General features: G+C 40.0%; 1 protein-coding gene across 1 annotated transcript; it reads left to right on the forward strand.

Annotated features, from left to right (window-relative positions):
• Positions 1-388: 388 nt before the first annotated feature.
• LOC148008091 (uncharacterized) lies at positions 389-5,625 on the forward strand. The gene is made up of 3 exons (XM_087674496.1): positions 389-1,172; positions 3,788-4,133; positions 4,273-5,625. The coding sequence occupies exons 1-3, from the start codon at positions 889-891 to the stop codon at positions 5,311-5,313; spliced, it is 1,671 nt and encodes a 556-aa protein (XP_087530622.1). The 5' UTR covers positions 389-888; the 3' UTR covers positions 5,314-5,625.
• Positions 5,626-16,217: the final 10,592 nt, after the last annotated feature.

A 16,217-nucleotide genomic window follows, 5' to 3' on the forward strand; every position in this document is an offset into this window, starting at 1 on the left:
TATGAAATATCCGATAGCGCAGAAAATTAAGAGGGGGGAAAAAAATAAACACTGTTATTTTCCGTATTATTTACGTTCTGATCAAAATTATTAATGCTCGTAATTTTAACGTAACTGCCCGTTTCCTGAAGTCTTGTCTTCTCCCCCGAGACATTTTCATTTCTTTCTGGGTCGACCCAGCTCTTACTTTTGCATTCATGCCCTCCTTGCTATCTATCCATTCACTGATCAGCCCAACAGGACCTCTGCTTATTATTAGCCGTTTCCCTCCCCCCCCCCCCCCCCCCCGCTTCTCTCTGTCTCTGTCTCTGTACTCTGCCTCTGTCTCTCATTTTTATCAGTCTACCCAATCCCATTATTGCTGCAAATCCCAAGGCCAATCGCCAGCTGCTTCAATTTTCACCCTTGCAATCATCAATCGCTGACCCTTAACGCCCATTCAATCATTTACCTCTTGATTCGATCCATTCCATTTTTCCGAGACATCTGCATTTCATCCTAACCATTTTCACAGAGAGAGAGAGAGAGATTCTCGGAAACCCACATTATTCTATTTGCAAGGGGACGACTGATTTCAGATGATCAGACGCCCACATTCATTCTCTTTTGAGTAGACGGTGTACGGAGAGAGTGGATTCTTCTTCATAAGTAAACATTCTGTGCTGCAGGGGAGGTAGCAAAGTTAAAGCTTTGATTTTGGGGGCGGCGAAAATGAATAAAAACAAAGGACAATGGAATGATCCAAGCTGCTGATTGAGGATGAATAATGTAGGATAATATGAAATGGGGATGTTACATGATGGCATCAGAATTTTAAGAAGTGGGGACTCTCAGAAGAAGATCATGAGTGCAACAGCAGCAAGAAAATATTAGCATCAAAGCAGCAAAATGAAACCGGGAGGGGCACCAGGAGCTGCAGGCTCCCAACAACAGCAACAGCAGAGTAATATGATGGCTGGAAGTGCATTGCCAGCAACAGCAACACCAGCAGTGGATCAGGAAATTCTGAGGAAAGGACCTTGGATGCCTGAAGAGGATGAGATATTGGTGGAGTATGTACGCCAATTCGGGCCTCGTGATTGGAGCTCCATTCGGTCCAAAGGATTGCTCCCCCGCACAGGAAAATCGTGCCGCCTGCGATGGGTTAACAAACTCAAGCCTGACCTGAAGAGGTATCATTAATTATCATCCAACAAATCAACTACAACCACATTTGAACTGTCTGGATTCAAGACTATCAACTCATATTACCGCAGTGATACCATCACATGCAATCGTACTGTGCTTTTCTTAATCACAGACGAGAATAATGCTTATTTGTGCTCATTGCTTCTGAATCACATCCATGCAAGTGTGCTCCTCCCCCACACACAGTAATAAACAATTGGGCACTGTCATTATTGTAATAAGTTGTGCTCCAAAGTGAAGTCTAGATAACGGACTCGAAACTTTTTGAGAGACGTGACATGTAAACCAAGAGCCAATGCTCCATTCTGTGTAGAAATGCCAGGGAGCAATTTATAAGCTTGTCAAAAGCTTGAATTTGGACTTGTCAACTAAACCAGCTCATTGATCCTCTTCAAACTCCTACACTCGGAGAAGTCCCAGCTTCTGCTGACTTCCTTTCATCACCTCATGCAAAAAATTTCATCCTGTCCTATTCAACAGCCATACATTTTACTGTCACAAAGATGCCAGGAGCCACAGCCTTTATCATGCTTCTGAAATGACGCCTAATTTGCATATGGAATATGCAAACGACACCTGACACTAGCAAGAGGCATAAGCGACTCTCTAGGGATGCAGTTCAGACCCCCTATTTTGAGCCTAGCAGAAGAGAGTTTGGCACATGTTTCATGCTCACAACCACGGTCAACCTGGCAAAGAAGACAGGAGAGTCTTTGTTTTTGCCCCCCCATGTAGAGTTTTGCCTTTCGTTCAAAAGTAATCAAGCCTAATTTCTGTCAGATGGTTATTGCTTACAGGTAGAGTTATCAAACCATAACCAAACAAGATCAAATAAAATGACTTCAACATTGATTGAGCTGTAAATTGCAGTTTGTCACATGTATCATCAATGATATTCAAATGTCCCTATGGTAGGTTATGCACCATGATTTATAGCACTTAGACTGCCATGTTTCAGAAAAGAGACGAATGGAGTTTTGTATAATAGAAGACAATACAAGGAGCAATGGTTTCGCAAGCTATATATATAGATAGAAGGCATAAATAATTTCTACAATTTGTGTTCATTTACTATGTATCTGTGACCATACACTAATCTAGAATCCAGAACTCATTGTCTCTCGGTAAAAAGCAAGTCACCATAGTACCATGAATCCCCTTATAATGATTACTTTTATAAGCCTCAGGCTTGTTACATATCTTATATCATTTCACTTACCCTAGATGCAACTGATGTCTCTCAGATCTAAAATAGACAAGTATTCCAATCAAAGAGTATTGAAGGCACTTTTGACTGAAGGACAAGCGGATAATGCACTGCCTGTTCACTGCTGAATGTAAATCTGCCCAACAAACTACAAGAAACAAACCTTGTCATAAGAAATCCCAGATGTAACAGGTTTGAGTGTTTGTGAGACCAGGTTCATACCACATGCTTCAAAACACCAATGCAGCCACCAAATTGGCCCTGGTGCTTTAAGAACAAGAACTTCTCACAAGTTACTTCATACATTGAACGCCCCAAAACTCCCAAGATCTACCACAATTCCTCTAAAACGCCCATCTTCTGATACCCGGGAACTATCACAAAAACAGCTCCACCCTGCTCGCGGCACAACAAATCTAAATTATACTACGCAGATGCTTGATTCACCAAGCCTCCTCTTCGACCTAATCCACCTCTCATTGTTAACTCTAGCTGCTGCTTTCTAGCTCCTGAGAAACGGTACCTTCTCGTGCTGACTCCAACCTCTAGTTCCAACATGTAACAGAATGTTCCAAGCTTGAAGCCGATGCATAAATCAAACTAGTGATCTCTTCCAGACTGCCTTCAAGACAGGTCCTATGCCAAATACTGAAGATTCGCATGAAAATTTCACTAGAACCCCATCTTATGATGCCCGCAAGCTATCACAGAAAAAGCCCCACCTGGCACAACAAAGCTAAATCGTATATTGCAGATGGTTAATCCACAATACTTCCTCTCCAACTAAATCCAATGTCAGTATTTGAAGATTGCTACACCTGAGATTTGTAACCTCTCACTGTACGGCTACTACTTTCTAGCTCTGGAGAAACAGTGCCTTCGCAGCGCTCACCTGACGACTAGGCACGTCTGTCACAGGATGTTCCCAGCTTGAAGCCAATGCATAAATCACATCAGTCAGGACAGCATTGAAAACAGATCCTGTCTGCCAGACACTCAGGATTCCCAGCTTGTAGGTAGCTTTAACCCCCATAACTATTGAGCTTTACCTTCATTTAAGAGTGTGCCAACTGAAGGAGGGGGAAAAGAGAGAGCCAACTCAAGATACACCCCATGCCAATGTGTGGCTTGTCAAAAACACATGGAAAACGTCATGTATAGAAGTGCTCACATAAACTGTTTCGCATCATATCATTCCAAGTAAACAAATCTCACATGCGTGTGGGTGAGTATGCTGCTTCTCAATGTGGACATACTTTCTCTGCTATTTACAAATCTATCCATCATCAAGTCCTCTGTCAGTTGTGAGAAACCAACAAAGCTGAGTGTTGATCAAATGAATAGTATTGAATGGGTTTTAACCAAGTCTTGTCTGTGGTGGTTTTGTGACAGAAGTGGGTGCAAGTTCTCTCCGGAAGAAGAAAAACTGGTGGTAGAGATGCAAGCCAAGTTGGGGAACAAGTGGGCAAAAATTGCCTCCTACCTACCCGGCCGAACTGACAATGATGTCAAGAACTTCTGGAGCACACGCCAGAAGAGGCTCTTGCGTGCCATGCAGAGGCCCAAAGGATCAGGGGATCAATCACAACCTCAACATCATTCACCCAATCTTCTTCTCCATAGCAACACTAGTCCCTTTCACGACCCCTGCACTATGTCTGCGGATCAAGCTTTTGACCATCACCTTAGCAAGGATAGCACTGGGCATTGCTTTGTCGACGAGTTCGCTGCATTTCAGGTACCACATGCTCTTGTTTTTCTGCACCATAGGTATGCTCCGAAGACTTGGAATGTAATGGCAATATGGCAGCGAGACTGTTGATCCCATTGGCCTGCTTCACAAGACTAGTAATGTGTGGTAATACTGTTGATTGCAGGTGCAGAGTCCCTCTCGCTTTGGGGCTCCGTGTTGGGATATGGAGTCACAGGTTGATTTGCGGAAATTCAACATGGAGAATGATGTATTCATGGTAAAGCTGCAGGATCTTGTGCCAAATGAGTCGGTTTTGATGGATTCATCCACGGAACTTTCCTCAGGAACTACTGGAGGTGTGATGAGCAGCAGCAATCCTTCCAACTCTAGCGGCAGCATTAATGATCACCACCATGCGGACCATATGAATCAAGCACAAAATCAGAGCTCCCCATCCTCTTCTTCTCTGGGATCTCTCTCCAGAAATGCGCGGTCCGTCAAGAGCAGAAGGCCGAGGTCCCGAAGAGACCCGCTGCTGCAGCAGCATTGCAAGACGCAGCTATTATTCGAGCGCTTGGTCACACCAGAGCCAAGCAACCCAGACATGCTCTTGTTCTCAGAAGTGTGTATGCTTCCTCCTCCCGGTTCCGCCACACCCACCATGCTGCAAAGCTTGGGTCTGCAGCAACACCACCACCACACGATGGACAGTACGGGCAATCTGATGAACAGCAGCACAGATGATGATTTCAAGCATGAGATATACACTCACCATGATGAGCCTCCCACATCAGGCAACAACTATCTGGACTTCCTTCTGCACCCAGAGATGGTGACTGCATCCAGCTGCTGTGAGGGGGCAGGGGGGCATGATGATGATGGAGGAGGCAGTGGCAGCACTGGTGCCTGTGCGGAGCTGCCCAGCTGCTTCAGCCTGTCCAACAATCAGCTGCTGTGGGAGAAGCTGCCCCTGCTGTACCCTGAGGAGCCCACCATGCGCCCTGTCATCATGCACACCATCAAGCAGGAGGAAGAAGAGATGATGATGATGATGGGGTCCAACTCCTCCTCTTCATGCACCCCTGACAGTGTCCTGAATGCTGGTGGTAGCTTCCCTCTCATCAATGACGTCTTTGATTCTCTCGAGCCCCTCAGCCCTTCTTCCTCCCCCAGGTGGTGGCACTCTACCACCGCCACCACCACCACCACCACTACCACCTTGTAATAATCATTTCCATCATTGATTGGATCGTCATAACCCAAAGGAGCCTTTGCCCACTGTGATAAGAATTGCTAGCTGTAATCAGTGTTGCCAAAACCATAATTGACTGGATCATCATAACCCAAAAGAACTGTTGCCCTCAACCATGAGAATTGCTCGTTATAATCAGTGTTCACCAAACACATTTTTTGACAGCCCATACAAAAACCTCTTACTCAACTCAAACATCTATAGGCTTTGTCCAAGGCTCTCACTTAACCTTCCTAAGAAAACAAATGTATAACTAAAATGGAATTATTTGTATGCCTTTTAAAACCTCCTCTTCAAATCTTGGGAGTACTCTTTGCAACTCACTTGAAACTCAACCTCGTCTTTTTGTGAACATTGCTTATAATTGAATTCAATCTAGTGAATGCCATTTTCTCTAAGAAAAATTCTTCCTCAAGACTAAATTCTACATTTGCAACTTAGAATTTTAGAATGGAAACAATAAAATGGCTCCTTATAAGACATTCTTGTAAAGGCCCATTTGTATAAATAGCAAAAGGTATCATGATTTGGGATATAGACAATGTATACATCACCACAAGACTTAGTAATGATTAAGCAACACTCCTTGAACATGACATGCTAGGCCACATTAATTACGGAATACTTATTCATCATCAATATTCAAAATCTAGGCTTCCATTCTTGATAATGTGGAACTTATATGTAGTACTTGATTGGTCTTGCCAACTGGCTTGCTAACCATGGTCCGTGCAATTGGTATCATTGGAAAGCGTGTGAGGCTTCACATTTTTGCAAGCAAAAGGAAGGAATATTGTAGCACATTGTTCTTTTCTCTCCATTAAAAAAAGATTGCACAATCACAATGAATTACCATTGGACACATCATATGAATCTCTTCTTCTATGCTTTTTCTTCTAACTATGTCACCCTTCTCTATCTCTAAACCAAAGCTACAATCAAAGCCTTGGAATTTAATATCAGGCTATATGATATTCGTGCAATAGCTTAAATCTATACAATACATAGTTCAAATAAAGTCTTATAAAAATTGGAGAAAGTATGAGGCCCCCCTCTCCACCCCCCTCTCTCTCTCAAAAGCTTGCAACTGGTCTCAAACCATTCGTTGACCCTCTAGGTCTTTGATCATTAGTCTGGGTGTGGTATGTTATGGATGGAGCAAGCTTGGTTCCCATAGATGTGAAAACTGCTAGCCAAAAGTTAATCATAAACTTAGCATCCCTATCATGCACTACATGCAGCAACCCATGCAATTTAAATACATGTTTCATATAATGAGTGGTTACGTAAGATGTAGTATATTGAGTCTTAGTGAGGATAAAGTGGGCAGCTTTAGTGAGTTTGTCTACTACCACATATATGTTGTTCCTTCCTTTCTTGGTTATGGGCAAGCTTATAATAAAATCCATAGTGATATGCATTTATTTCCCTTCACGAATAGGAAAGGGTTGCAATAAACCAACTGGTCTAAGCATATTGCCTTGTCCTGTTGGCATGGAACACATCTAGACACAAAATCATTGGCATCCCTCCCATAGTCCCTTCCAGTGAAAGCTCTTGGCAATCTTATCATATGTTTTGAAGATAACCAAGTGACTAGCAGTGGGGCAAGAGTGCACCTTTTCCATGATCTTCCATATGAAGGGAGAAGTGTGGGGGATGATAATCTTGCCAAAGGGCTATATGAGTCCATTCTTAAGCTGATGTTAGGAGTTTTCTTCCATTACCCCATCCTATAATTTCTAAAATGTGGTTGAATTCTCCATTCAATAAGTAGGCTTCCTAGAGATCCTCAATCCTATCACTATGTAACTCCAATAGTATGGATGATACTCTGCGTGCCAACATTCGCGATAGTGAATTAACTACTACATTATCTTAGCCTTTGGTGTGAGAGATGTTAAAATCATAATTTTGTAAAGTTGCCACCCATCTCTGCTTAACAATCAAAGTAGAATGAATCAAGAAGTTCTGGAGGACTAAATGTCACTCTTCACTCTAAACTGGTTGCCATAGAGGTAATGGTGCCATTTCTTAATAGCATGAAGGATGGCCAATATCTCCTAGTCATAAATATTCATCTATATTTCCTTTTTATCAAGCTTATGGCTCTTAAAAGCAATCACACTATATTCTTGCAGCAAGATAATACATATACCTTTGCCACTAGTATCACACTAAATGGTGAACTCTTTTGAGACTTTGAGGCGTATGAGGATAAGGGTTGAAGTAAGGATTTCCTTCAATTGATTAAAGCTAAGATTAGATATAACATTGCTAGAAAAAGATGTTTTCTTTATCTGATTTGTTAAGAGTGTTGCAATTGTGGTATAATGCTTGATGAATCTTCTATAAAATGAGGATGAATATTTGAGGTGTGTGCCAATCCTTTACATATTCGCACCTTTTTGGGGTCAACATGTATGCCATTTTTACTCACAATGTACCTCAAATACTCCAGTGATGTATACATGAATATGTACTTATTTCCTTTAGCAAATAGCATATGCTCTCTCAAGATTGTAAATATCCTTTTGACATGTACAAAGTGCTCATCCCATGATCTGCTATAAATAAGGATGTCATTAAAAAATGTGAGCACAAACTTGAAAAGAAAGGGGTGTAAGATTTCATTCATGAGGCTTTGGAATATGGTGGGGGCATTCGTCAAACCAAAAGGCCTCATTAAGAAATGATAGAGCCCATGATCAATTTGGAAAGCCGTTTTTACCTCATCACCCTCTCTTATACATATTTGATTATAGCTAGACCTCAATTCAATCTTAATAAAGTACCATGCCCCTTTCAACTCATCAAGCAAGTCATCAATCTTGGGGATAGCATACGAGTTCTTGACTATAATTTTGTTCAAGTCTCTGTTGTCAATGCACATGTGAAAAGAGCCATCTTTCTTCTTAACCAATAGGACTAGGGATGCATAAGGGGAAGAACTCGTTTGAATAAACCCCACCTTAAGTGACTCTTTGACTTTCTTTGCAACTTCTTTATGCTCATACTTGGAGAGTTTGTAAGATGGCTTATTCACTAGCTTAAAATAGGGCTCTAGATCAATTAGGTGATCCACCTACCACTTAGTGGGAGGGCTATAGGCATATAAAATAAATCCTCATACTCTTCTAATAATAAGGCTTTCAATGCTGAGTTCTTAGCCACTTTTGAGGACTAATCTGTGTTCTGTGAGTATTTCTTAAATTTTTATTTGAGTTGCTTTGTTGTAATTATTTGAAAATCAAGATTATCTTGAACTCCCTCTAAACGGATGAGTTGTCCATGCATAGAAAACTCCATGTAAAGCTGAGAGAAGTCCATAGCAAAATTTTCCAAGTGTTTCAATTAGTCATAGTCCAAGACAATATCAATGGGGCCCATTTCTAGTGCAATTAGATCAATTGATCCCACATAGTTTTCAGCTAAGCATAGGGGAACCTTTGAGCATACACATGTTAATTTCTTCATCATCGTTTGCCACTTGAACTTTGGGGGGGTAGCTATAATTCTGTAGCAAAATGTTTCAGCCTATCAATGGCTGATTTATTGACAAAACTATGTGTGCTACCATCATCCACCAAGGTGAATGCTTCCCATTAAGTTTTCCTTGAATGCATGGTGTGTTAAGGCTCCTAGAACTTACACATGCATCCATGGAGATAGAGAAAACGGAAGCAATAGCATTAGGGAGTGTAGTTAGAGTAATCAATTTAATGTCATTAGGCAAACAACCATGTGGATCAAAGAAAAACCCATCCACCAAGTCATAGAACTATTGTTTGTCTAGGTTCTCTTCATAGTCCTCATTTTCAGCATATGCTAAGTTATTTGCAATACTTAGAGCATTTGATTTCTCATCTTCATTTTTCTAATCGTCCATAATGAACATTCTATGAACTTTGACCTTTGTTATTTTGTAGGGGCATTTTGAGGCATAGTCTACAGTGTACTTATTGCCACAACTAAAACAAGTCCTTTTCTTTTTTGTCCTTCACAACATCTAGTGAGATGAATTTTTGACCACTTGGGGTTGATGCATTTTGTGGCTTGTTTTCAATATACTTACCATCTCCATGTGGATTAAGTGTTGTTCCACCACTGCCTTATTATTTACTCTCACTATATAGGGAGGGAAGTTCATTTTTCCAAGTCTGATGGGGGTGGTGATTGCCCATTGTACTTGGTAAGAATGATCTTATCAATAATGAAGGTTATTATGGCCTTATTATGCCCATGAAAACCTTGCTGCCTATATATCCATGTTGTCCATATATACCATGTTGTGCATTTACCCCATGTTGCCCATTATTGCCTTGTTGGCCATTAATACCATAATGTCTATGATTGGGTTGAGCCACATAATTACCATTGGGGCTTTTAGGGAGAGTGGGAGAGCTTCTACCAATGGTGGACTATGGGGATCTCACTAGAGGATTGGTTGCATGGATGACAGGCCCGAACTCAAAAGTTGCTTGTCATCAATGTGTGAGGGCTCACCAACCTTGTAAATGCTAGATGGGATATCCTTAGCTCCAAGGATGCCTTGTGGCACATCTATTAGCTCGAATGGTGGAAGCCATCGTGCTTCTTGCTTGGACTAATCTACCTTTTCTTGAGCCAAAACTAGGCAACAAGATTGGTGAGATACTCAAATGTTTGTTGAGTTCTAGAGTTAGAGAGGGCCATTTGTTTGATTGCTAGGTCAATCTTAGACCATACTTGATGATGGTTCACAACCATGCCATTTTCCCTCTTCATATGATGAAGCCCATGTTGATATAAAGTGTAATTGAGCATGTTGTAGGGGTTCATATCTAGCACTTCTTCTTGCATTTCACCATTATAATCTTAGGTTAAGCTAGGTTCAACATTCAACATTGATGCTCAAGATTCTCTCATCTTCCTCTAGACCTCATCCTCAACCTTTCATATGCCTTTATGCCCTACCATTTTAGTGCAGTCCACAAGGTCCACTGTCAATAAAATGAGCGTAACTTCTAATAGGTAACTCCATTTGGAGTACTTTTTGGTTCAAATCAAACAAGGTAATACCCTCTACAATGATATAAAAAGTTTTACGATAGAAAATATTTATAAGTTTTTGTAGCCCACTTTTTGTGACTATGTAAGGGTTGTGTGCACCTTGTACCATTGGACCACTATGCACAAAAACTACAATATCTTCTCACATGTAGCTCCAATTGGGGAGTGGGTAAAGTTCCTCATAGGTTGGGTGGTTCATCTCTTTAGGTCTTTAATGGTAAGGGAGGTGGGTAAAGTTCCTCATAGGTCGGGTAGTGCACCTCTTTAGGTCTTTAGTGGCAAGGGAGGGGTCACCTCCTTGCCACCTCACTCTTATCTTGCCACCTTGCTTAGCATTGGCCTTTTCCTCAGCTACTAGTATGTATACATAGAAAAATTTAATTAAGGAAATCATCATGAAATGCATGTAGGAAAGGAAACTTTGGACCATTTAATGAAATGCATAGAATAGACAATGGATTGGGTAGGAGAGGGGCTTACCTTGGCAGTCTAACGACTCACTAGATGCCAACTTACCCTTTTTAGAATGGCTTAATAATTTCTTTATGATTAAATCAACAAACACACCATAAGGGAATGTTAGGGGAAATCATCGACCAAATGATCAAGTCATCCATGACTAATCTTAATCCTCATGCAATAGTAAGAACAATCAAGCTATTGATTTTAGCTAGCTAGCATTCACTCAATGAAAATACTCTAATTACAAGGCAAAATTCAATCATTAGGTCTCTTCAACAAGTGGATGTAGCTTAGAAAATGGATTAGAAGAGAGATTAAGATACCATTAATATACCTCTTTAATGCAAGTTGGATTATATGGACACAGCTTCATCAATCGAGATGTCCTTCACCGAATCAACTCAGGGAAGCAAGATAACTTCAATATGTTATACTCTTCAAGTATTTGAGGCATATACCGATGTGTATGGGACTTGCTAAGCTTGGTCCAACTTCATCTTCCAGAATTGAAAGCTTTAGATGAAGCTTTCATGGTTTCCCATGAAGAATCCTTGCGTTTGGAGCTCCACGTCTTCAAATTGTGCAAACTGGGTCAAGGATGGTTGAAGAAGGGCCCTAGAAAGGCAAAATTATAGGGATTCTTGAAGGATTTGAGAGCTTGGGCTGAGCTTCAATGGATATCCCAACTTTATATAATAGGGCTTGTTTGTCCCAGGAGGAAGGACCAATAAGAACAAGAGGAAAAAAAGGTGGTGCTCAACTAGCTCAAGAGGTGCCATCAACAAGGGGAAAGGGGATGGAGATAGATCAAAGTGTGGGTAGGTTGCTGTGGGATAGCAGGAGCAATAGCATAAATTGTAGTGCAATTCATGAGCTACTTCTTGATGCTTTTTCTCACTCACACCAAGTCACCATGGTTGTCCTTTGGCTCCTCCTTGCCTATGGAAGGCTTTTGTAAGGTCCTTTATTGTTGATCAAGGGTAGAAGAGAAAGATTTCTTGAAGAGAATCCATGGGTGCCGCAACAAGAAGAGAGAAAAAGAGACTTGAACAAAAAGTAGTTGACATTTGTTCCTTCTCTATCTTCTGTGGGTGCCTCCTTTTTCAAAAACCCCTAAAATTGAGCACAAAACTTAGTGACAACCTACTAACTTGACCATGTTACCTCCAAAAAAGTAAAAAACTCCAACCATAGCTTCTACTTGTTTATAAGAAAGCTACCAGCTGATTGTAGTACTCCTTGCTATACTTGTATGTAATGCTTAAGTAACTATAGTTTCCTCTTTTGAAAAGAGAGCTAGATTGAGAAAAAGAAAGGGAGAAAGGACCAAAGTCTGATACTCTAATACCAATTGTAAAGAAGAGGACAAGATAGAGAGAAGAGAAGAGAGATACTACAAAGAGGAGAGAGAAATGGGGGATTACCACTTGAGCCATTCTAGAAATGGGGGACTGATTTTGTTGGACCCATCAAGCCAGCAGCCAAAAGGATAGGTAATAGATACATTTTGGTTTGCATAGACTATGCTACAAAGTGGGTGGAAGCTCAGGCATTAAAAGATAATAAAGCAGCTAGTGTGGCTAAGTTTTTATATTCTAACATTATTTCCAGATTTGGTTGTCCTATTGAGCTGATTGGTGATTGGAGAAAGCATTTTTTGAATCAAGTTATTAAAGAACATACTATCAGGCATATGATTCTACAAAAGAAACATACTCTATATCATCCTCAAGCTAATGGTCAACTTGAAAGTTCCAATAAACTTTTACTTTGCATCTTGAATAAAATTGTTGAAGATAATAGGGAGGGTTGGGATATTAAACTTGATTTAGCTTTATGGGCATTTAGGACTGCATATAAGGTTACAATAGGGCTTACACCTTTCAGGCTTGTGTATGGGTTGGAGGCTGTGGTGCCCATGGAATATGTAGTAGTACCAAGCCTGAGAATATTAGTCACACATAAATTGGATCCTCAGGAATCAGTGTACCACAGATTAGGACAACTCCTGAAGTTAGGGGAGGATAAGGTTCTAGCTGCTTACATTTCAGGAATTACCCAGTAGTGGAGGCAAGTTTGGGTGAATAGACATATTAGAAATAAAAATTTTCAAGAAGGTGATTGGGTTGTGGTATATAATTCCCAACTTGGTAAGTTTTCGGGCAAACTGAAACTTCGTTATGCAGGCCCATTTGTGATCTTTAAGGATGTTGGGCATGGCACATTTTGGCTTAAAGATTTGCAAGACAAGGTGTTACAGTCTGCAATCAATGGATTTAGACTCAAAAGATTAGTGCAACCTTATTATGTAAAGGTTAATTTCATTTTACCATGGTTTGTTAACTCAAGTGTGACATGCAATGATTATATGGAGTGGTCAAAGTTGTGTCATATTGATATGACAACTGGCACGACAAGGTTCAAACTCATAGAGGACTTGGACTTTAGCTTCGAGATGGAGAAGAATTGTTCTTTTTTTGTTGCTTCTTCTTTCTCTCTATCTTTGTCTGTGTGTCGACCTACATTGGTCACCATGACGCATACTTGGTGTACATCCACCAAAGTGTTGTCTAGGAAGAAAAGAGCTCGTGTGGAGGATGATGAAGACACTGATTATGCTCCGCATGAGGAGCATTCAAAGCAGCTAAAAGTGGCATCCACACCAAGGTCTTCACCTAAGGTACTTGGTTCAAGTGCTGCGTCTACACCTTTTGTAGATTCCACTTTGGCATTGGATATTGAGCATGCACCTACTAAGGCATGGTTGGAAAGAATCGGTTTGTATCAATTTGCATGTCTTCCTTGGCAATCATGGGCTACCAATATACATGCGTTGGTATAGCTGGATATCTTGAGACAATCTCAAGGTAAAATTGCAGGTTGTCTTGAGCTTACTACGAGAGTTGTAAGCCATGCTTTTGCATTACCAATGAATGTAAATCCGACTTTGTGGAGATGCTCTAATGACCAAATGCATGAAGCATTCGGAGATTTCACAGGTCCACATAAGCTTTATGTTATGAAGCGTATTGATGCTGATCACAGAATGCATCTTCAGTGGTTTATGGAGAAGTTCATGTTGTTTATTAAGACGGATTCCATAGCTCATGAAACTTATGGATTGATTTATTATGCTGAGAATGTGGGTATGCCGAATTGGGCTGGGGTTTTGTATGACAAGATAATGACAGAGATCAAAGTGCTTAAGACTAAAAAGTTTCTTCATAAATCCTGTATGGGTTGTTTCTTGGTAGCCCTATATAAGTATGCTTTTAGCCAATATCTTTGTTTGTTGACTATGGAGGCTTTACACGAGGGATTCACTAGTAGTAATAAGGAGACGTCACCTGCATGCAATAAATATATGAAAATACCCCTTATCTACCCCCTATTTATGAGACCTTACCTTATAAAAGGTACCTTCCTTTCCTTAAATAACCCCCCTCCCTTACACTCACGTGGTACCATACGGTAAACCCTAGTGGACCCCTTGGGAGGTTTTATTGACTTGGACACTTGATTCTATGTCTCGAGATGCAAGGCATGTTGATGAGGTGATAGAGGATACCAGTAATAACGAATAGGAAGGCAATAACGAATCCATTAGAAATAGTGAAAGGTATTAATCAATATGGCCACAAAGATGAATGATAGTCTAATATGGGTGATATGTTCTCATACTTCCTATTGGTGCAGAATGGGTCACAAAAAATGCATGGCCTATTTCTAGTAACCTATATAGTTGGATCTTTGTGCAACGTTATTGTAAGGGAATAAATATACTATACAATGGTGTAGACTTTTGTCCCTCAAAACTTCCAATTTAATCCAAATCGTTGGACTCAATATCACTATACTAATTTAATCAACGGCATTGAGTATGATTTATGGAAGTTGCATTGGGCTGAAAGGCTTCATCTAGCTTGACTTTATATATTCCATAGGAGCTAGACAAATTCCATAGTATATAAAGATAGTGAGATAATGACCCTTAATTAGTGGGTCTATCATAAAGTCACCAAAATTGTCCAACCAAATCGAGTTACTATATCTCCTAGATCTCATGCCAATAACTATGAGGTTGAGGATCTTCCCAACTTGCCTAGTGTGTATTTAGGGTTCAATACCGTGCATGAACCCCTTGCTTATTTTACAATCTCTGTACAAGAATTTCATGGTTAATTACTATCTATGTAGCTTGTATATCACTACTTCCTAGATGACTTATAGAATCCCTTTTGATACAGATAGTAGTTGCTCTTATACATCCAATGGTGCAAGATTATGTGAATATAAATCTATTTTCTTTGAATACTTTCTACCATGATTGTAGTACAATGTTAGAGTGAAAAATATAATGAAAATCTTACTTATTATGCAATTTTTGACATTATGATCTTTCAAATAATTAAGTTATTCAAATGCATTACAAAAATGATGGATGGAATAAAAAATGTACCAAGGAAAAATGCATTAATATTCTTTTAGTTTCCTTCGATTGGAATCCCCTCAGTGGTTGTTCTAGCTGTCAATCCCTACTCAAATAGGTCAAGCCACTTGTGTTTAATGGAGAAGGAATGAAGGTAGATATAAGTGTCAAAATTTGAATTGAGCACATGGAGGATTACTTCTCTACTACTGGAACTAGTTCGGAAAAATCAATGAATGATTGCATGGCTGAGGCTTATAGGAGAAGCACATATTTCGTGGAAATAATGGTGCCATAATAAGGTTGTCTTTGAATCCATTGTGAAATGGAGACAATGCAGTATTCTAAAGCTAATATATTTGTCCCCAGCCTCAAAGTAGCAGGGGTTAACTCTTGAAGGATATTATTCTCACTTTATTGCTCTACAGAATTATGTGCCCCACATGTCTACGAGCTAGTAGGTAGCGTGCTTTTGTCATATTCCAAAAGAAGAATGATCCCTTAGACTATGTGTCGATTATATTGGGTTAAATCAAGTTTCCATCAAGAACAAGTATCATATTCCCCATATTGATGGGACCCTTAGACTATGTATCAATTATATGGGATTAAATCAAGTTACCATCAAGAACAAGTATCATATTCCCCATATCGATGAGATGTTGGATCTATTGCAAGGGGCTTGATATTTTCTAAGATCAATCAAAGGTATGAATATTATCAAATTCGTATAAAGGATGATGACATATCAAAGATAGCTTTCAACACCAAGTATAGTCATTATAAATGCATCGTAATGTCTTTTGGGTTGACCAACGCTTCTGCTACTTTTAATAGGTTAGTCCAAGTTATTTTAAAGCCATATCTAGATGAATTTTTCCTTACATTTTGTGATGACATTCTCACCTACTCCAAGATAGAGGAAGAATATTTA

This window comes from Lygodium microphyllum, unplaced genomic scaffold (assembly GCF_053477565.2).
Source record: "Lygodium microphyllum isolate KBCC unplaced genomic scaffold, Lygodium_microphyllum_v1.1.10 scaffold_404, whole genome shotgun sequence".
NCBI lineage: Eukaryota > Viridiplantae > Streptophyta > Polypodiopsida > Schizaeales > Lygodiaceae > Lygodium > Lygodium microphyllum.

Excerpts from the sequence above, each read along its gene's own strand:
- LOC148008091 (XM_087674496.1), top strand. The coding sequence starts at position 889 with ATGAAACCGGGAGGGGCACCAGGAGCTGCAGGCTCCCAACAACAGCAA. Across the intron at positions 1,173-3,787 it reads CTCAAGCCTGACCTGAAGAG|AAGTGGGTGCAAGTTCTCTC; the intron begins GTATCATTAATT and ends GTTTTGTGACAG. Across the intron at positions 4,134-4,272 it reads ACGAGTTCGCTGCATTTCAG|GTGCAGAGTCCCTCTCGCTT; the intron begins GTACCACATGCT and ends TGTTGATTGCAG.